This window comes from Melanotaenia boesemani, chromosome 14 (genome assembly GCF_017639745.1).
Source record: "Melanotaenia boesemani isolate fMelBoe1 chromosome 14, fMelBoe1.pri, whole genome shotgun sequence".
Lineage (NCBI taxonomy): Eukaryota > Metazoa > Chordata > Actinopteri > Atheriniformes > Melanotaeniidae > Melanotaenia > Melanotaenia boesemani.
The window spans coordinates 33,902,055-33,924,101 of NC_055695.1; the positions used below are offsets into that span (position 1 = coordinate 33,902,055).

The window sequence follows — 22,047 nt, forward strand, 5'->3', positions numbered from 1 at the left end:
TTGTACCCACTTGCCAGATCCAGTGTTGAAAAGCACTGGGCTCCCAATAAAGCATCAAAGCTCTCCTCAATGTGAGATAAAGGGAAAGCATCCTTCCTTGTTTTATTGTTAAGCAAGCAGTAATCAACACACATACGGAGACTGCATATCTGCCGGATGGGCATGTCATCCACCAGAGGGATGTCATGAGAGATCAGGTTGGTGCGCCCCAAATCACCCTCATAAGCAGAGAAGACCGAACTGAACTGCTGCAGTACTGACTGGACTTGTACTTGGTCTGTTTCTTTCAGAACCGACAAGTCAACTGCTTCAGCCACACTCCGTTCCAAAGAAGAAGCCACCTGAGAAGAAACCGTGGCAGACGACCTTACCTCAGTGACCCCGGGTGGAAGACTGACCACATCTGCTAAGCTTAAAGCCCAAGGCAAGCTCGTGAGTAAAGGACAACATCCGTGGTCCCCACATTGGTGACAGGTAGGTCGTCCCCCTTACAACCTGGTCCAGACATGGAGAGGCCAGCAGCCCAGCTGGAAGACCAGACTCTGGGGGCTCGAAAAGCGATGCCTTTGCACATGGAGCCCGGTTGGGCTCAGCCCGAAAGGGTGACATGGGCCTCTCCTCCCGTGGGCTTACCACCTGCAGGAGGGGCCATAGGGGTCGGGGGCATTGTGAGCTGGGCGGCTGCCAGAGGCGGGGACCCTGGCGGTCTGATCCTCGGCTGCAAAAGCTAGCTCTAGGGACGTGGAATGTCACCTCTCTGGCGGGGAAGGAGCCTGAGCTGGTGCTTGGGCTCTGGAACCACTGTCCTTAAGAGGGGCTGGACCCTCTTCCATTCTGGAGTTGCTCCCAGTGAGAGGCGGCGAGCAGGTGTGGGCATGCTCATTGCCCCCCGACTTCCAGTCGGCTCTCCACACCCCAGCAGCCACTCACGCTGTGTGGAAGCCCGACCCTCCGTAACCAGCACGCTAAGGTTACAGCTCCGCCGCGCCAGCCACCACCACCACAGGAGATTGAAGAAAAGGGCCGGTGGAGCAAACCCATCCGCTGTTAAAAATGGCCGTGGCACCGCCCCCTAATCACGGTGGTAACCCCGGTGGTTGTAGCCAGACTGGCAATGCCACATAGTGGCCAGGAGGAAAACAACCTCCTGACACATATGGAAATCGGAGCTCCATATGTAAATACAACAGGAAGTCTGAGTCTTTTCTTTTTATAATCTTTATTAAGTTTACAAAATATCAAAAACAAATATGAAACAATAAAAGTTGAAATCTCAAATGGTACAATAGTAAAACAGCACAAACAGATAACACAGAATACAACGTGAAACAAAAGGGCAAAAAGAAAGGAAGAGCAAAATAAATAAATAAATAAAGATACAGAACCAGGGGCAACCAATACAAAGATACAAGAAAAAGCTACAAATTATGAATCACAAATCAAGAGATACTTAAGTTAAATGGAAAACAGGCAGCAACAGTTTTTCTAGGCTTATTGTTGTCAATTTTTTTTTAAAGATTTAATGTAAGACATAAACATTCTGTGAAACATTAACAAAAGAGGTTTTTGCTGTGAGAATTTACAGTTATGCAGAAAAAATTTGGCCATAATAATCAATAAATTAATAACATAAGCTTTCTTTACAGATCATGCTTAAAGAATCCAAAAACCACATGTTCAAAACACAAAGAAAAATAATCCAAGTTGTCAATAATAAATTTGGAAACATCTTTCCAAAGTTTTTTGCTGTATTCACAATGCCAAAATAAATATGATTGTTTAAAATGGTTTAAAATGTAATTGTGTGTCAGCGTCCAAGCGTGGGCCCACAGAATACCCTTGACAAAGTTATAACATTATGCAGCGATGTACGGTTTGGTAACAGTATCGATCGAAAACAGATTACAGATAGCCTTGTTACATTTCTTAAAGCCTGAGGAAAAACTAATTTTTCCACAAATGGTCTCACAGGGATGAATCAGAGCAGGATTGACCTGAAGTGACACATTTCTAAAGAGCAGTACTGATCCAGTCGGGATGTCCTTAATGACCACAGCATGTTCTTTATCTCAGTTTTGAAGATTGAAATGAGAAACAAAATCAGAAAAACTCATAAATTGACTGTTAGGAGATATCAATTGCATAACTGAAAAAAATACCTTTTTCAAACCACAGTTTTAGAAAAATACTCTTATTTTTATGTAATATGTCCTCAATATTCCAGATGTTGTACCTATGAGGTGAAACGTTTCCAGGCTTGTAGGGCTTGCATGTGAAAATTAGACAACTTGACAGGAAGTTTATTGATTTTGTAGTTACACATTAGAATGAAAGACAATCCTCCAAATTTGTCAAAAACAAATTTAGGATTAAAATTCATTAATCATTCATTAAAAGCTGTTTTACCCACTTAAAACACATAGTTTAAAGGAGAGAAGTCTACAAAATTAAGGCCACCGTTTTCATAGGAATTAGCAACAACTGATTTTCTAATGTAATGTGGATGGTTTTTTCATAGAAAATTATACAGTAATTGATCAATGTTTTGCTGGTTTTGTTGATCAAGGACAATGAGGATGCAGCATATATAAGTCTAGACAAACCTTGGACAAGACAACACAACCTTTTAAAGACAGGACCCTTTGTAACCAAAGGCTGAACTTGCTCTCTGTTTTCTTAAAGGAGCAAAATTAAGATCAACTCTGTCCTTTTGAAATTTAGAAATAATAATGCCTAAATAATTTATTTGATCTTTGATTATAATATTGTTACTAGAGGCTCCAGCACATGTCTTTAAGGGGGAAAAAACACACTTATTAAGGTTTAAACGAAGACCTGAAGCTTTGGAAAATACATATGACATTAACTGCCTGCTGCACCTGAGCAGCATTTTTCAAGGATAAACGTGTCGTCCGCCAACTGGCTCAATAATAAAACCCTTTCAGTAACAGAAATTCCTTCGATATTACTCGGTTTCAGGTAATGACAGAAACCTGTCCTACAATAAGAAATAGCTACACAGAGACAGGACATCCTTGCCGAAAACCTCTCTCTGGTTGGAACCTTGGAGTTGTACCGGAACTTAATTTAACTACTTCCATTAGCATAAAGGGTTGACATAGCAGAAGAAATGACCAAAACCCAATTTCTCTAAACTAAAAAAATAAAATAAAGGGATGCTCAACAGTGTCGAAAGCTTTATAGAAATCTAAAAAGAGGATGAAACTATCTTCATCAATAAGGTCAGAATAATCAACCAGATCAAGTATTAGTCTTATAATAAAATATAATAAAATGTGTCTATTATTCATAAAACCAGACTGATTTTCATCTATTATACTATCCAAAATCAAACTGATGGCACGCTGAGTCATACTGGCAGGAAGTGTGGCGTTATTGAGACTTTCAAAAGAAGAGGCGTAAGAGAATAGTTTATAAAATTTTGAGGTGATGCTATCGCTGCCTGGCGACTTGTTATTTTTAAGCCGTTTTATAGCCTCAACGATCTCTTTTTCAGTAACAGGAGAGTCTCAGAATAATTTTTCTTCCTGATCAATTCCATGTTTCCCAGGCGTTGTGAAAAGGCAACATTCCCGGTCAGCGAGACATTGAGAAATGGGAGTACTTTAAATTCATTAAGATCCCAGAATTGGACGCTGATGTGGGGCTTTTGATTGGGACGAATACGCCAAAGCTGCTGGAGACATGGGAGATTATTAACAGCAACGGCCTCCCTATACTGTGAGGACCCTGTTGGGATGGGTCATAAACAGACCTTTAAGAAGTGCAAATGGTGGTGAGAGAAGCTGCCAAACTGTTTAACTGGTTACGCGCCAGTTTCCATTGTCAAACTGGAGGAGCTGTTGGTATCCCAATACAATCAGGAGTTTAATGAGAAGGCAGTGGAAGTGGAGCATGGGATGTCAGTGGAGGACAAGAAGTTTGAGGAGATTATAGAGAGATCTGCCTGTATGCTGAAGGGACATTACTGCATGGATTTGCCCTTCAATAAGGATAACATAATCATGCCCAACAATTGGTGTATCGTGGAGCAGAGCATTGAGTCTCAAAATAAAGTTTAAAGGAATATACAGCATTTGTCTCTGATCTCATTGACAGGGGCTATGCCGAAATGGTGCTTCATGAAGAACTGCGACCAAAGGAAGGACGTGTGTGGTATCTGCCTCTTCACGGTGTCTACCACCCAAGAAAGAGGACCCTTCAAGTGGTTTTTGATTGTGGAGCGAGCTATAAAGACACTTAATTGAATAGCCAGCTTCTTCAGGGACCAGACCTTACCAACTGTCTTTGGCGTGCTGACACTATTCAGGCAGGAGAACATTGCCTTGGTGACAGACATCCAGACCATGGACTTTCTGCACTTCCCTGGTGGCCATTGGGAGACACATCAGTCAGCCTGGGGGAGAGCTGAATGACATCAACTATGCTCTTAGAATGACGGCAGCAGATCATGCGGGCAGCAGTGTTGTTTTCGTCAACGATGACAAATTTATTTCGTTGACAAACCTTTTTTTCATGACGATAACAAGACGTGAGGAGGTAAAAATGGCTCCCTGATGACGAAAACATGACGAAAAAAATGAGACATTTGTGAGATTTCGTTGACAAGAAGAAAATGTTCAAGGGCTGATTGTCCGAAATTAAAACATTTCTTTTTTTTTCTTTTTTTTTTTTTTTAACTTGTCCTGTCCAGCATCATAGCAGCAAAATGATAATCTGGTTGCTGTATCGTGCTGAACAAATTTGCTCTGCCAAGGGGAGGCCTATGGGTAAGGCTCCTCTTGATAATCTGATTAATTTATTTATTTATTTACTTTGAATCACGGAATCTATGTAATCTTGCTGGACCTGACCGGAGGGGACAGAAAAAGATGGAAAATAGCAAAAAGAGCAAAAGGGAAAGAAGAAAGGAGACAAAAAGATCACAGACAGAAGGAAACGACCCTTCAATCCACACCATCACCAGACAACAAACTGTTACACCTGTACATGAACACACCAGAAAATTTCCTACAACTTTTACAAAAACAGAAACACACACACAGAAAAAAACTAGTCATTAAGAGTTTTTAAATAATAACCAAATCAAAAAGACATAACCGCGACCAGATACTAACTCACAGGAAAAATACAAAAAAAAAAAAAAAATTTAATAATTATCGCTTAGTATTAAAAACCCACTAGACAACTCAGTGACTGTGTCAGCATGCAGAGCATGAGAAACAAGGAGTGATCAGTGATGAAGAGTGGTGAGTGAGATCATGCAAATGCGACCACGCCTCCACGGAGGCCAGAGGCCCTGGCCCCTAGCAGCAGACCCCGAGCACCAACCCAAGCCACCCCACCACAAAGACGACTCCAGCCCCACCAGAAGGGCGGCAGAGGAGAGACCCAGCAAGAGCCCCCCACGGTCCCGGGGCACAGGTCCCAGTGGGCCAAGATCAACAGCCGCCGGGGCAGTAACCGCAATGAGCCGGGAGCCGGGCCACCTAAGTGGCCCCGCCCGACATGCACCGCATGCCATGCCCCCCAGGTGTTGTTTGTGTGTTGTGTTTCTTGTGTTTTGGTGTCTTGGTGCCATTGAAACTGAGAGGCGAGTTGCCACGGGGCGCATCCAAGGAGACCACTGAATGGTCTCCTCCGTTCCACCCCGCCTGGCTCCACGCCTCCCAACTCCCTACGTGTGTGTGTGTGTGTGTGAGACAGAGAGAGCGGGAAGTAAGAGGGGTCCAGGGATGTACGTCCAGAGGGAAGCAAACTTTCCTCTGTATGATGAGCCTCTAATGGCATTAGGCACCCCTGCTCCCCAGGAGGCCCCCCAGGGCAAGACAGGCCAGGAGAGGCCGTCCCCCATTTCTGCCTATTGTGAGGTCAATCTGTCATTCAACAATCCTGCTGCTCCATGGCCACGCCCACCACCAGATGTGCAGCGCGCACAGACAAGCAGTTCATTCATTCATAGATGAATCATGACGGCAGCGTCGACGCAGGGGTTTGGTAGAAGTGATGAAACATATATGGACATATCTTAACTATAATCCATCATCATTCCACTGGCAGACCAGGTCAAGTTGAGCATGTGTTCCTCATCCTTTGCTCATATTTTGGACATGTGTGTGTTCAGGGTGGAGTTTTACACTTAAGAAAATTCTCAGAAATAAAGCCACAGTTACCAAAGTCAGGATGTTGTTGCTCTTTGCTTTTTAGGAGTAACTGATTCCACAGTTACAACTTTATCTGTGTAATGCATCACCCTGAGTAGATCAGAAAGTATCTGCTGTTGATGAAAGATGTCACGATTATCCATGAATCCCACACATGATCCATGCTGCAGTGTGCAATGCTCCACAGATGGACAGGAAAATCCTTTGGAAAGGCTCTTGTTATGAGAAAGCTGTCTGTTCCACAGGAATGCTGGAAAGTTGTTAAAAACACGAAGCAGCAACCAAAGCAACTCTACAGGGAAAACAGCCGGCCAAATCTGATGATGACTAATAAGAATAGCATGGTCCAGAGTGACTTTTCTACCATTTTGGGAGGGAAATTGGGGCTATGAACCCAGGTCTGTTTTCTTTCTGGTGAGACTCTGAAACCCTTTTCATCTGAAATTGAACCCTTATTTAACATGTCCCTATAGGACTGATACAGCCTGTCTGTGACTGCTTACGTACTGCAGACTGTTTAAGTTGCTGAAATAAAATCTGCTGACAGTGAACTTGACTCAATCATTTCCACTTATCATCTTCTAAAATTGGCTCCTGTGGTCAGTTGTGTCATATGTTCTTAGTTTAACATGTCCTGTTTTAATATTATTTAATAGTATTATTATTATATTGTTCCTGTAAGATGATCTTAAGTGTCATGAAAGGTGTTTAGAAATAAAAATGTATTATTATATTATTCTAGATCAGCTTTGCAACCTAACTCCTGATAGGTTGTAACTTTTTCAAAATAAGGGCAAGTTTTCTCTGGGAGCAGGTGCTGGTGGTGTATAAGCCCTTCTGGAAGTTAACATGGAAACAAGGATGTGAAGGTGAGTAGCACCACGAACCACCATGAACTAAAATGACAGAGGGACATCCTGGTTGGTAAATAAGCTCATTACCTGCAGTAGGTGTGCACATCTTTTTGTTCCTCACCACACTACCTTTAATAATGATAATAATGATATCAGGTCACTCAAGGACATTAAACAATAAAAGAATAACAACAGCAAAAGTAAATAAGAGTGCAGACACTAACATGGGACAGTGTAATTACAGAGATGATGCTTGAACAGGAGTGTTTTGAGTCTGGATTTAAACTGAGGGAGAGAGTCGATCTTACGGATGTGCGGTGGAGAGAATTCCAGCTGCTGAATGCTCTCCTCTCCATGAGATGGCTGAAGGGCAAGGAGGAGGATGGAGGAGGACCTGAGGGAGGCGATGTGCAGGAGATGTGACAGATAAGGGAAGGACAAGGCCGTGGATGGCTTTCCGTGTGTGCAGGAGGATCCGGATTTAACCGGGAGCCAGAGCAGCGGCTGCAGGGTTGGGGTGATGTGGTGAAAGGAGGAGTTTTGGTGCTGATGCAAGTGTCTGAATTCTGGACCATCTGAAGCTTATGAAGATATTTCTGAGGGAGACCGAAGAGGAGAGAGGCTGGAACAAGGACTGTTCCAGGTTTCTTTGATGGTACCATTTGAAAACCAACCACTTTGTTTACTTTGCTTTCTGTTGTTAAAGTTTCCAGAGAAAGAACCAAGATAATCCAGAAACTTCTGCACAGACCACTGCTGCAGACTGACAGAGATATTTACTCCTTACATGGAAGTCTGAACAGAATCACCCCAGTTTTCCTCCTGCTGGAAGCTCAACAAACATTTATAGAGAAAAATAAATGAAAAGATGGAAGAAGCTCCTGGTGTCATGAATCCTTCTCTGAACTGAAGTTCAGAAGTTTGTGTTTCAGTGATTCAGGCTAGTGGTGACAGAGACCTGATAATACTGGCCTGAGTTCCTCTCAGCATCAGGGACCAAAACCACGTGCAGATTTTCTTTGTGTTGTTCCTGAACCAACATGGAGCTCTTTCCACCCTAAATCCTCTGTAGACCCAGAACAGCTACATGTATCCTGGTGGACGATGTCAGCGGTTCTGATGGAAGCTTGTGGTTTATTGAACTGGAAATAAAAGCTTAGTTTTACATAGTTCATGGTTGTGTAAGTCTACTTAAGAGCAGATGTGTCCTAAGATAAAAAAAGCCAGAAAAAAGTGCACGGGGCTGCTTTGTGTCAGCGTTAGAGTCAAACCCTTTCTGCTCCTGCTGGATCTCAGATTTTATTACAGACTTGAACATGTTCTAAGATTAAAGGAACCACATCAGGATGTTTTCAGTGACATTTTATTTGATAGCTTCCAGTTTGTTCATGTAAACGATGAGTCTTCATGCAGACAGAAAGACAGCGTGAAGATGGCAGAGTTCAAACAAACTGCTGGTCATTAGTTAAGACTAAAGCTAACAAACAACAAATAAACAACCATTATTACTTCAATTTGTGTAAAGTAATAATGATTCATTGATTAAAAAACACTTATAAGTCGAAGCTGTGGAACAGTTTTTACATGAAAAGATGAATAAATGAAGCAGATATTTTTCTGATGGATAATAAAAAGACTTATTAAAGCTGTGCTTTGGTGAAATGTGCTGATGCATCAGCAGATGTCCACACACTTGTCCCTGATGGGATGTTGGCTCTGAAATGAGATATTAGATCACATCCTGTCGCCTCTTCCTGGACAGCTAAGATTCACGTCTGCTTCTCAAGAGAAACTCCCCTCAGCTGGAATAATTGGTTTTTACCTGTGTAACTTGGTTTAAAAAGCAGGCGTGCATTTGATCATCCTGTTTGTTTAAAATGATCTGCAGCATTTTAATCATTTCCAAATGTTTCCGTGCAAATTCCACAGTATCCTTTAAATCTGTGTTGGAAAATTCAAGGTTTGGGATGTTTCTGTGAAATCCAGAGTAAAAATAAACTAAAAAAAACAAGGAGAAGTTTAAAAAAACAATACTGTGGGAGAATGTGAGAAAAATGAGTGTTTTTGGCTCTCGTACAGGTCAGACTCCCCAATCACTCCCTTTCTTTTTGCTCTTTCCTGCCTTTCTTCCCCTTTCTTGCTCACATCTGCAGGGTATTTGCTGAGGACGCTTCGCCTGCAATGGGACAGCTTGTTTTTGGACTGGACCTCAGACTTCACTGCTTCTCAGCTGATGTTGTTCTGAGGGGGTAAAGTACAGCAGCAGACCACCATGTTGCTTCCTGGAAGTCTTTAGTGCTGCATGTTTGATGGCTGTCTCTTGTGTTTTATGGAGGTTAGGCTGAGGGTTGGCATTGTCCATCCATGTGTGATGATCCAGTGCTGTTGTTGTAGAGATCTTCTGACGCCTGCATGACCTGATGTTTTCATACACTTGAAGCTGAGCAGTAATATCTTCTGCTGTCTGTGTTTGTCTGGACTTGAGTGCATGTAAAAGACAGTGTTTCCTTCTGTCCTTGTGCAGACAGGAATCTTTTTATAAGGGCTCTTTTGTGTTAGTGTATGTGGTGATGCATGCTTTTCTGACACGAGCAGAAAAGAAAGTGTGATGACACTTCCAGAACTCATGTTTGTATATTCATTCAACATATTGCTGAAGCTCTGACTGGTCATAGTTCATGTTCTTGTGTGAAATGCTCTTGTGTGCAACACATCTAGCCATCATAGAAGAAGCATATTTTCTCTTTTCACATTAGTTTTTGCTGTTGGTGAGGACTGAAGTTCCCGACACAAAGCCAGCTGGCTGTTGGTATCCTGGTACGTAAGACAACATATACAAATCATCCAGAGTGCTGGGTTGTGTAACTTACTTTTAACTTTGCTTTTTCCACAAGTCATTTTCATTTGAGACATTTTCCATTTGAACAGGAAGGTGAGTGATAATTTTCTTCTGTAGCACAGCTCTGACCTCATTGATCCAAACATGATGACAATAGTTATTTTATTTCTTTATCTGTTTATAAGATCCATCATGATCAAGTTATTAACCTAAATTAGGCATTGTTGTCTCATCATGCCAGAACTTTTAAAATGCATTGATGTGCAATGCTAACATGCTAAAGTAAGTCAGTAAACACTGTAAACATTATTTAAGTCACAGACTTTTACAACAAAGCTCTGACAAAAATTAAACTCAGCCTTGTCCCTTTCACTGAAATTTCAAGGTTAAGTTCAAGTTTATTTATCCAGCACATTGTCTGCAACAGCAGTTGCCCAAAGTGCTAAACAATAGAACAACAAACACTCAGTAGAAAATAAAACACTACACAATAAAACAATAAAAAACAATGAAATCAATAAAAAATTAAACTGATAAAAAGATAAAATCAATAAAAGAATAAATTTAACAAAACTAGAATAAAAGCTGGAATAAAAAGTAAAACATGTGAATGTCAAGCTCAGTTTTGTTGAAATGCCAGAGCAAAGAAGTGGGTTTTGAGTTGAGACTTAAACCAGAGACAGACCGAACAGCTCTGATGTTAAGTCTGTCACCCTGGAGCTGTGAAGAGGACCTCAGAGTCCTGGCTGGAGCATGCTGGTGTAGCAACTCTGACAAGTACGAGGGAGCCAAACTATTTAAGGCTTTATACAGAAGTTATAAAATCTTGTACTGGATCCTAAAGCGAACAGGAAGCCAATGCAAGGAGGCGAGCACAGGGGTGATGTGATCACGTCGTCTCGTCCATGGAAGCAACTGAGCAGCAGCGTTCTCGGCAGCTGCAGTCGGTGCAGAGACGACTGGTCAATGTCGTAATATAGAGGGTTGCAGTAATCTAAGCAGGACATGATGAGCAGGTGGAGGACTTTTTCTAGGTCATGCTTGGGCAGGTAGGGCTTCAACTTGCCAAGCAGCCTCAGATGGTAAAAAACACTTTTTACTACAGAATGAACCTGCCGGTGAAAGTTAAAGGAGTTGTCAGTAATCACACCCAGTTTTTAGCATGGGTCAGGAGGATTTGGTGGTCCGCCATGTCAAAGGCTGCAGTCAGGTCTAAGAGAACCCGCAGCAGGACCTCCAGAGTCAATAACTAAAAAAAAGTCATTAAGAACTCTTAAAAGTGCAGTTTCAGTGCTGTGGAGAGACTTAAAACCAGACTGAAATTTTTCTAAAACCTTACTAAAAGTTCGGTGAGCTTGTAACTGTACGTGCACATTTTTCTAAGACTTTTGATAAAAAAGGTCATTTAGAAATCGGCCTGTAGTGAGTTAGAACTGAGGGATCCAAGTTAGGTTTCATTAAGAGAGGCTGCACAAGAGCATGCTGAAAAGCAGCAGGAACAGCCTGAAGACAGGCAGGAATTAACCAAAGACAAAATGACAGGGCCGATGGAGCAGTTTTAATTAGAGCGGTGACAGCTGTCAAGGGGGCAAAAAGAAGGTTTTAAGTGAAAAACCACATTCAAGAGTTCAGAAAGTAACACCTGCTCAAACTGCTCAAAAACCACTGAGCACTCTAAAAAGACAGCAGGATCTAAACCAGACGGAGGGGACGGAGACCAGCGAGACAGCAGGATCTAAACCAGAGGGAAGGGACGGAGACCGGTGAGGATCTAAACCAGAGAGAGGGGACGGAGACCAGCGAGACAGCAGGATCTAAACCAGACGGAGGGGACGGAGACCGGTGAGGATCTAAACCAGAGAGAGGGGACGGAGACCAGCGAGACAGCAGGATCTAAACCAGAGGGAGGGGACGGAGACCGGTGAGGATCTAAACCAGAGAGAGGGGACGGAGACCAGCGAGACAGCAGGATCTAAACCAGAGGGAGGGGACGGAGACCGGCGAGGATCTAAACCAGAGGGAGGGGACGAAGACCGGCAAGACGGCAGGATCTAAACCAGAGGGAGGGGACAGAGACCGGCGAGACAACAGGATCTAAACCAGAGGGAGGGGACGGAGACCGGCGAGGATCTAAACCAGAGGGAGGGGACGGAGACCGGCAAGATGGCAGGATCTAAACCAGGGGGAGGGGATAAAGACCGGTGAGGCTCTAAACCAGAGGGAGGGGACAGAGACCGGTGAGGATCTAAACCAGAGGGAGGGGACAGAGACCGGCAAGATGTCAGGATCTAAACCAGGGGGAGGGGATAAAGACCGGTGAGGATCTAAACCAGAGGGAGGGGACGGAGACCGGCAAGACGGCAGGATCTAAACCAGAGGGAGGGGACAGAGACCGGCGAGACAACAGGATCTAAACCAGAGGGAGGGGACGGAGACCGGCGAGGATCTAAACCAGAGGGAGGGGACGGAGACCGGTGAGGATCTAAACCAGAGGGAGGGGACAGAGACCGGCAAGATGGCAGGATCTAAACCAGGGGGAGGGGATAAAGACCGGTGAGGATCTAAACCAGAGGGAGGGGACGGAGACCGGCAAGATGGCAGGATCTAAACCAGGGGGAGGGGACAAAGACCGGTGAGGCTCTAAACCAGAGGGAGGTGATACAGACCTTAATAGTAGCAATCTTGCCTGTTAAAAAACTAAGAAATTTGTCTAGTCTAGTAGAGGATGATATAAGATTTAGTAGAGGAAGATATATAGATTCAGTCCTTCTCCAGTGTCCTTGTACCTATCTACGTTTTTTGCCGGTTGTTGCTCTGTTTCTTCTTCTACGTTTATTGGCGGTTGTTGGTATGTTTCTTCTTCTATATATTTTGCTAGTTGTTGCTATGTTTCTTCTTCTATATATTTTGCTAGTTGTTGCTATGGTTCTTCTTCTATGTTTTTTGCCGGTTGTTGCTATGTTTCTTCTTCTACGTATTTTGCCGGTTGTTGATATGGTTCTTCTTCTATGTTTTTTTGCCGGTTGTTGCTACGGTTCTTCTTCTACATTTTTTGCCAGTTGTTGCTGTGGTTCTTCTTCTACGTTTTTTGCCGTTTGTTGCTATGATTCTTCTTCTATGTTTCAAAGTTTGTCCGGATCAGAGGACTAGATTGTAGATGAGTTGCTGGACAGCATTGTCATGTGTGTGTTGTTCTGTAATTACATTTTTGGAACACACCACACACAGTACGATCAAAACGGATTTTTTTTATCTTCCCTTGTGAGGTCTCGGCCAGATAAAAAATCTAACAAGATTAAAAACATTGTTATGTATGTACCAGGCTTTAGTGGGAACTGTCAGAGTGGGAACTGTCTGGGAACTGCCTGACTGGCAACTGTCTGACTGGGAGCTGGCTGACTGGGAGCTGCCTGACTGGAAACATGGGAACTGTCTGACTGGGAACATGGGAACTGTCTGACTGGGAACGCTGATGGAAAAATCTTATATTGACTGTATTGATGAGATAGTGACTATCTGTGAAAGAATGATTCTTACCATAACCCCTTTCAGAGGACACTGTTATTTTTAGGTCAACCCCTGGGAGGGAATACAGTTCTAAAAACACATCAAAGGACCTCATTACTCACCTGCTGTGGTCAGTCAACATGAAAACAGACTCTGGAGTTCTGCACCAGAGGATGAGACAACCGTTTCCCAGGGGGGTGATGGGGTATATAAAGAAGTGTCCTAAGTTAAGAGCCAGTTCTAACACTGTCGGCTGGCCTGTGTTCAACTTGTTTTCTGGCTGTGCTGTGAACTCCTACAATTGCAGTAAACAGCTGTGTCTTCTCAACGATCTGAGCGTCCGTTGTCCATTGAGAATTTTTCTAACAGACTGGCTGGCTGGGAGCTGTGTGACTGGGAGCTTTGTGACTGGGAGTTGTGTGACTGGGAGCTGTCTGGGAAATCACCTATTGTTGGTGCTTTTGAATAAGATTTATTACCTTATAAAATATCTAACCTGGAAAAGGGAAAAAGGGGCTGTTTATTATTATTATTACTGAACTACTTCATGCAGTGCTTTAAAAATAAGAGTGAATCAGAAAGTGGGCCTGCGATGGACTGTTACCTGTCCAGGTGTACCTGCCTCTCGCCTGCTAGTTGCTGGCATAGGCTCCAGCTTCCCCGCAACCCTGAGTTGGACTAAGTGTTATAGAAAATGGATGGATGAATCAGAAACTTGTCCAGCCTGCATCTTATAAGATCCAGAGTAGAAAAAGTTCTCAATCAGACGGGAGGTACAATACCAAACATGACTCATGTGTTTACTGGTGTATCCTAGCAACTGGCTTTTTGCATAACAATCATATATAGTGAACCTTTCAGCACCACTTTAACGTTGTAACAATTGTTTTCAACAACTGTTTTATTTTGATGTTCCTGCTGGTACTTTGAAGACCTATTTGTATACCTTTTTTATATGTTGTTACTACTAAGTGCTGTATTTTCCGATTAAACTTGCACAAAATGAGTCAAAATGAGTCTTATGTCTAGCTGTCGAGTATGAGACAAACTTTTGGTTAGTCCCTCCAAATCTCACTCCAAGGATTATTGAAAAGTTGGCAGCTCTGAGTTAAGAGTTCGAGATATCAGTAAAAATGTTCCACTTTGTTGATTGTAGACGCTGGACTTGTCTGGTAACCAGCTGACGTACATCCCCACTGACCTGCCCGAGTCTCTGGAGTACATTTACCTCCAGAGTAACCGCATCTCCAGCGTTCCTGCTTCAGCTTTTGAAGGCACTCCGAACATCAAAGGCATCTTCCTCCGGTATAGAATAGAATAGAATAGAAATACTTTATTAATCCCTTCAGAGAGCCCTCAGGGAAATTTGGGTACCAGTAACAATACAACACCAACAGTAACGCAGGACAAGCACAAGACACAATATAAACTAGTACAAAGCAAAATAGAGGCAAATAGAATGCAATAAATATAACAATAATAACAATAAGATAAGTTAAATAAAACAATATAAACAAGCATTGCACACAGTAGAGGTGGTACAGATTCCCAGTTCACTATCGCACGTATAAGTTATTGCAGCTGTTTGTATGGGTTATTGTGCATGTGTTCTATCAGGCGGACTGCACACCTCCCTCTCCCCCCTCCTTCTCCCCCTCCTGCCTAATGCAGAGTTGTACAATTTGATGGCTCGGGGGACAAAGGAGTCTCTGAGCCGGTTGGTCCTACTCTTGGGGAGGAGCAGCCTGTTACTGGTCAGGCTTCTCTGTGCACTGATGACAGTGTGCAGAGGGTGACTGGCATCATTCACAATAGCCAGTAGTTTTTTTAGTGTTCTCCTCTCTGCCACTGTCACCAGGGAGTCCAGCTTCATGCCAACCACAGAGCCTGTTAGCACACCTTTTTGTCATGTTACCAGCAGACAACAGCATAAAAAAGCGTACTAGCTACCACAGACTGATAGAACATCCACAGGAGTTTCCTGCAGATGTTAAAAGATCTCAGTCTTCGCAGGAAGTACAGACGGCTTTGGCCCTTCTTGTACAGGTGATCTGTACAGCATGTCCAGTCCAGCTTATTATCCAGCCAAACCCAAGGTACCTGTAGTTGTCTACAATCTCCACCTGTCTACAAGCTCCTTAGTCTTTGAGGTGTTAAGCTGGAGATGGTTCATCTGACTCCAGGTGACAAAGTCACTGACCAGATTCCTGTACTCGTCCTCTCCATCATCCCTGATACACCCCACGATGGCTGTGTCATCTGCAAACTTCTGGATGTGACACAGCTCTGAGTTGTAACAGAAGTCTGAGGTGTAGAGTGTGAAGAGGAGGGGGGCCAGCACCGTCCCCTGGGGTGCTCCTGTGCTGCTAATAACTGTGTCAGATGTGATGTCCTTTAGTCTGACGTACTGTTGTCTCTCTGTGAGGTAGCTACCAATCCAGGACACCAAGCAGGGGTCCACCTGCATCTCCCTCAGTTTGTCCAGAAGCGTCAGGGGCTGGATTGTGTTGAAGGCACTTGAAAAATCCAAGAAGAGGATCCTCACTGTGCCCCTCCCCTTATCCAGATGAACTTGGACATGGTGAAGGAGGTAGAGAATAGCATCCTCCACACCCACACCTGCGCGATAGGCAAACTGTAGGGGGTCCTGGGCCTGTTGCACTTGGGGCTTGAGGAGATTGAGGATGAGCCGCTCCATCTTCTTCATCAGCTGGGATGTAAGTGCCACCGGTCTGTAATCGTTCAGCTCACCAGGACGGTTTTTCTTTGGAACTGGAACAATACAGGATGTTTTCCACAGGAAAGGAAAGGGCAGTGCTCACATGGGCAATGTCAGTGAGACCTGGAAGGGCGTGATTAGGAGGAACAGCCTCCTTGATCTGAATCTGTGTGGTGTTTTGTTATTGGACTTCTGTGCTCATCATCTTGTGTGCTCAATTGTCAATAACACTATGTCCAAGCATAAGTGTCCACATTAGCACTTGGGACCAAGACATTCTAGGCCACAGTTTGATGTTCGACTTTGTAGTCATATCACCGGACTTGCGGCAGCATGTCTTGGACACTCGGGTGAAGAGAGGGGCGGAGCTGTCAGCTGATCACCACCTGGTGGTGAGTTGGCTCACATGGTGGGGGAGGATGCCGGTCAGGCCTGGCAGACCCAAGCGTGTTGTGAGGGTCTGCTGGAAACGTCTGGCGGAGTCCCCTGTCAGAAAGAGTTTCGACTCCCATCTCCGCAGTAGAGCTTTAACCATGTCCCGGGTGAGGCGGGGGACATTGAGTCCGAGTGGGCTGTGTCCCATGCCTCTATTGTTGAGGTGGCCAACTGGAGCTGTGGCCGTAAAGTCATCAGTGTCTGTTGTGGTGGAAACTCAAGTTCAAGTTCAAGTTCAAGTTTATTTATATAGCACATTTTCTGCAACAGCAGTTGCCCCAAAGTGCTGAACAACAGAACAAAAACACTCCACAGTTAAAATAAACACTACACAATAAAACAATAAAAACCAATAAAAATAAAAACAGAAATAAAAATTGATAAAAAGATAAAATCTATAAAATAATAAAAACAACAAAACTAGAATTAAAAACTAGAATAAAATTAAATAATAAAACACGCGAATGTCAAGCTCAGTTTTGTTCAAATGCCAGTGCAAAGAAGTAGGTTTTGAGTAAAGACTTAAAACCAGCGACAGACTGAGCCGCTCTAATGTGAAGGGGAAGTTTGTTCCACAGCTTAGGAGCGGCAACAGAGAAGGCTCTGTCGCCCCTGGATTTAAGTCTGGCATTTGGGACCTTCAGTAGGAGCTGTGAGAAGGACCTCAACGTCCTTGCTGGAGCATGCTGGTGTAGCAACTCCGACAAGTACGAGGGAGCCAAAGCATTTAAAGCTTTAAAAACAATTAATAAAATCTTATACTGGGTCCTAAACATAACAGGAAGCCAATGCAAAGAGGCGAGCACAGGGGTGATGTGATCATGTCGTCGTGTCCCTGTAAGCAACCGAGCAGCAGCATTTTGGGCAAGCTGCAGTCGATGTAGAGATGATTGGTCAATGCCGTAATATAGGGAGTTGCAGTAATCAATACGGGACATAATGAGCAGGTGAATAACTTTTTCTAAGTCATACTTAGGCAGGTAGGGCTTTAACTTGCTGAGCATTCTCAGATGGAAAAACACACTTTTGACTACAGAGTTAACCTGCCGGTGGAAGTTGAAGGAGTTATCAATAATCACACCCAGATTTTTGGCATGGGTTCGACAAAATGAAGTAAGCGGACCGAGAGCGCTAACTGCACCATTTAGAAGTTCTGAATTTCCAAAAACAACAATATCAGTTTTGTCCTTATTTAAGTGGAGGAAATTTAAATCCATCCAGGCTTTTAGCTCATACAAGCAGCTGAGAAGGTTGGTCAGAGAATCCCCCTGTGGTTTTAAGGGGATGTAGATCTGAACATCATCAGCAAAGCAATGGTACGCAATATTGTGCTTCTGAAAAATAGACCCCAAGGGCAGCATATACAGGGAAAAAAGCAGTGGACCCAAAATGGATCCCTGTGGGACCCCATAACTGAGAGGGGCAGCAGCTGAGGCAAACTCCTCAAGCTGAACACAAAATGACCGGTCCGACAAGTAAGACTGGAACCAGCGCAGGGCAGTTCCTCTAATACCGACACACTGCTCTAAGCGGGTCAGGAGGATTTGGTGGTCCACCGTGTCAAAGGCTGCAGTCAGGTCTAAGAGAATCAAAACCGCAGGACTTCCAGAGTCAGTAACTAAAAACAGGTCATTAAAAACTCTTAAAAGTGCAGTTTCAGTACTGTGGAGAGACTTAAAACCAGACTGAAATTTTTCTAAAACTTTACTAAAAACTAAGTGAGCCTGCAATTGACTGCACACTATTTTTTCTAAAACTTTTGATAAAAAGGGTAATTTGGAAATCGGCCTGTAGTTAGTCAGAACTGAGGGATCTAAGTTAGGTTTCTTTAAAAGAGGCTGCACAAGAGCATGCTTAAAAGCAGCAGGAACACAGCCTGAAAACAGGCTGGAATTAATTAAGGACAAAATAACAGGGCAGATGGAGCTAAAAGTACTTTTAATTAGTGCAGGGTGACAGCTATCGAGGGGGCAAAAAGAAGATTTCAAGTGAAAGACCACATCAGAGAGCTCAGAAAGTGACACCTGCTCAAACTGCTCAAAAACAGATGAGCACTCTGACAAGACAGCAGGATCTAACCCTGAGGGAGGGGATAAAGACCTGATAGCAGCAATCTTGCCTGTAAAAAAACTTAGAAATTTGTCGCACAATGAACGTGAAGGTGCTACACAAGAGGACTTAGAAGGATTGATGAGACGATTTAAAGTGCTAAAAAGAACCCGGGGATTGTGGCTGTTACTTGCCACCAGGTTAGAAATGTAGCGCGTTTTAGCAGATTTTACAGCAGACTGATAATTGGAGAGGCAGTCCTTCAATAAACCCAAAGAGACCTGGAGTCTATCCCTTTTCCAACGTCTCTCTGCACGCCTGCACAAATGCCTGAGAGCGCGGATGGAATCATCCAACCACGGTTCTGGCGCAGGTTTAGAGCGCCTAGTCACAAATGGCGCAATAGAGTCCAATATACCCATGCATGTACAGTTGAATAAATCAGCAAAATCATCGGCATTAATAGTACAGCAATTAATCAGACTAGGGAGGACAGAATCATGTACAGCAGCAGAAAAGCGCGACTCAGTCAGAGAATTTAACAGCCGCCGGCGTCGCACTGGGGCGCGCGGTTTAAATGGAGAAGGTGGCAGTGATATGGAGAATAACACAGGCAGATGATCAGAGATACGTGTATCGCATATTTCTGTGATAAAACTCGTTGGTGGACACCAGCAGTGAGGGATGCCGTCAAGCTGAAGAAGGAATCCTATTGAGCCTTTTTGGCCTGTGGGAATTTGGAAGCAGCTGATGGGTATCGGCAGGCTGAGCGGAACACAACTTCGAGGGGAAAGCAGTGCTCCGTCAACACTGTGTACAGTGGGGATGGGGGGCTGCTGACCTCAACTAGGGACATTTTGGGTGGGTGGAGGGAATACGTCAAAGACCTCCTCAATCCTACCAACACATCTTCTGATGAGGAAGCAGAGTCTGGGGACCCTGGTGTGGGCTCTCCCATCTCTGGTGCTGAGGTTGCTGAGGTAGTTTAAAAAGCTCCTCAGTGGCAGGGCCCTGGGGGTGGATGAGGTCCACCCAGAGTTCCTTAAGGCTCTGGATGCTGTAGGGCTGTCTTGGCTGAAATGCCTCTGCAGCATCGCATGGACATCCAACTACAGGGGGATCACACTCCTCAGCCTCACTGGTAAGGTCTATTCAGGGGTGCTGGAGAGGAGGATCCGTTGGACAGTCGAACCTCGGATTGAGGAGAAGCAGTGTGGTTTTCATTCTGGTTGTGGAACGGTGGATCAGTCCTACACCATCTTCAGGTTCTTGGATGGGGCATGGGAGTTTGCTCAACAATTCTACATGCGCTTTGTATACTTGGAGAAGGCATTCGACTGTGTACCCCGGGGAATCCTGCTGGGGGTACTCCGGGAGTATGGAGTGCCGGATCCCTTGTACGAGCCGTCTGGTTCCTGTACAACTGGTGTCAGAGCTTGGTCCACATTGCTGGCAGTAAATCAGATTCGTTTCCAGTGTGGGTTGGACTCCGCCAAGGCTGCCCTACCGAGTCTGTTCATAACTTTTATTGACAGAATTTCTAGGTGCAGCCGAGGTGTTGAGGGAATCCGGTTTGGTGGCCTCAGGATTGGGTCTCTGCTCTTTGTGGATAATGTGGCTCTGTTGGCTTCAATCAGAAGCACCTTGGAGTGTTTTCTCCAGGTAGGGAATGAGGTCCTGCCCCAAGTGGAGGAGTTCATGTATCTCAGGGCAGAATGGTTGCGCACACTCCCATGCCCCGTCCAAGACCCTGAAAATGGTGTAGGACTGATCCACTGTTCAGGAGTGAGGAAAGGATGGAGCGGGAGATGGACAGGTGGATCGGTGCGGAGTCTGCAGTGATGCGGACTCTGCATCGGTCTGTCGTGGTGAAGAAGGAGCTGAGCCAAAAGGCAAAGCTCTCGATTTAATGGTCGATCTACGTTCCTCCCCTTACCTATGGTCACGAGCTGTGGGTAGTGACCGAAAGAACAAGATTGTGAATACAAGCAACTGAAATTAGTTTTCTCCGCAAGGTGGCTTTAACGCTTCTTGTTCTGTTTACTAAACTTCAAACTCACTGCGGATGATCGCCTCCAGAAGCCCCGCCTCCAGAAGCCTTGCCTTCAGAAGCCCCGCCCAGGAGTCCATTGCTGCGGCATTGCCTAAGTAGGCAGGTCGATGGCCCAAGGTGTGGAATCATTTTCTAAACGACAACTGATTATCACAAATCTTTTTATATTCCGCTGCGAGCCTTTAAAACCTCTGAAAATCCTCTGTTGCGTAGACAGTCAGAAGAGCTTTGACCTCCTCGTCGGTTCATTTATGACATGTTCTGTTGTTGTCGTCTGTATCTGCAACCCTGGTTTTTTAAATATGGCGGGGACACAAGAGGCTGAAATCTGGCAAGGGGCGGAGCTACCAGTCACCAAACACCTATGTCATGAGGGTTCCTATGGAACCCCAAAAAGACCCTGCCTCGGAGTAGGAGCTAAATTGGTTCTAGGAACTGAGGGCCTTTACCCCTAGTTCCTATATGTCCGAATGCACCAAAAAACGGCCTGGTTCCTGAAAAGGTTATTGGAACTACAAAAAGTTCTCACAGTCGGAAAACCCCAATATATGCTATGATTAGTGGATGATAACATATAAACAATGATTTTTGACATAAAGTCTTCAGTTTCATTCAGCAATGCAACAGATTTAGACGTTTTTTGTTTTTGACAGTTTATCTGACTTTTTCACTTTATTATCATAAATGACTTCCAAAATTTCGCTTCAAGTGCTGTTTCATTTTAATTACATCTTTAATTTAGATTTTTCTATGATTATTTGAGTAAATTAGAAACAAACATAATCATTTTAATACAATATAATCAACAATGGCCCAAGCAGCAAACCATGTGGCACGCTACATGTTAGTGACTCAGTATTATTGATATGTACAAACTGATAGCTGTTATCTAAATAGCTGCTCAGCCAGTTGTTTAATACACAAAACCAAGAAAGTGTCCAAGTGTTCCAACTTCCCTCCTGTTTTAATGGATAAGGTGCAGCAGATTATGGATTACTACTAGAAAAAATATGGAAATTGGTTTCAAATACCTGAGAAAAACCAGAAAGAAAGAAAACTGTTGTCCATGTGTTTGTGTAGCAGGATAGCCCAGCAGCTTTGGACATGGGCTTTCCCAAACGCTCCATCCCTCAGACCCTAAGTGTGCTGCTCCTGGCCTGGGTGTTGATACACTGCCAGACTCCTATTGAACCAGAGGAAGAGGAGAAGAAAGAGCCAATGACAAAGCCTGATACGGTAAAGTTGGAAGTGAAGTTTGAGCAGCTTGGATGTCCGTCTGAATGCAGCTGTACAGCAGAGGGAGCTGTGGACTGTGCAGGAGTTGACCTCACAGAGTTTCCGGCCAAGCTTTCTGATTCGACCCGGCAGCTCTCTCTTCAGGTAATTAGACACAGAATTTTACTCAG

General features: G+C 44.2%; 1 protein-coding gene across 4 annotated transcripts in view; it reads left to right on the top strand.

Moving 5' to 3' along the window:
- The first annotated feature begins 9,098 nt into the window (after positions 1-9,098).
- podn (podocan) overlaps positions 9,099-22,047 on the top strand; it is a 46,161-nt gene continuing 33,212 nt past the window's right edge. The window contains exons 1-3 of one of the 4 annotated variants that reach the window (XM_042005628.1): positions 9,099-9,293; positions 9,796-9,856; positions 21,722-22,021. In XM_042005628.1, the coding sequence (XP_041861562.1) occupies positions 21,746-22,021 (276 nt within the window). In that variant the 5' untranslated portion in view covers positions 9,099-9,293; positions 9,796-9,856; positions 21,722-21,745. The remainder of the gene's footprint in view (positions 9,294-9,795; positions 9,857-21,721; positions 22,022-22,047) is intronic. The other 3 variants (XM_042005627.1, XM_042005629.1, XM_042005630.1) reach the window with 3 other exon arrangements.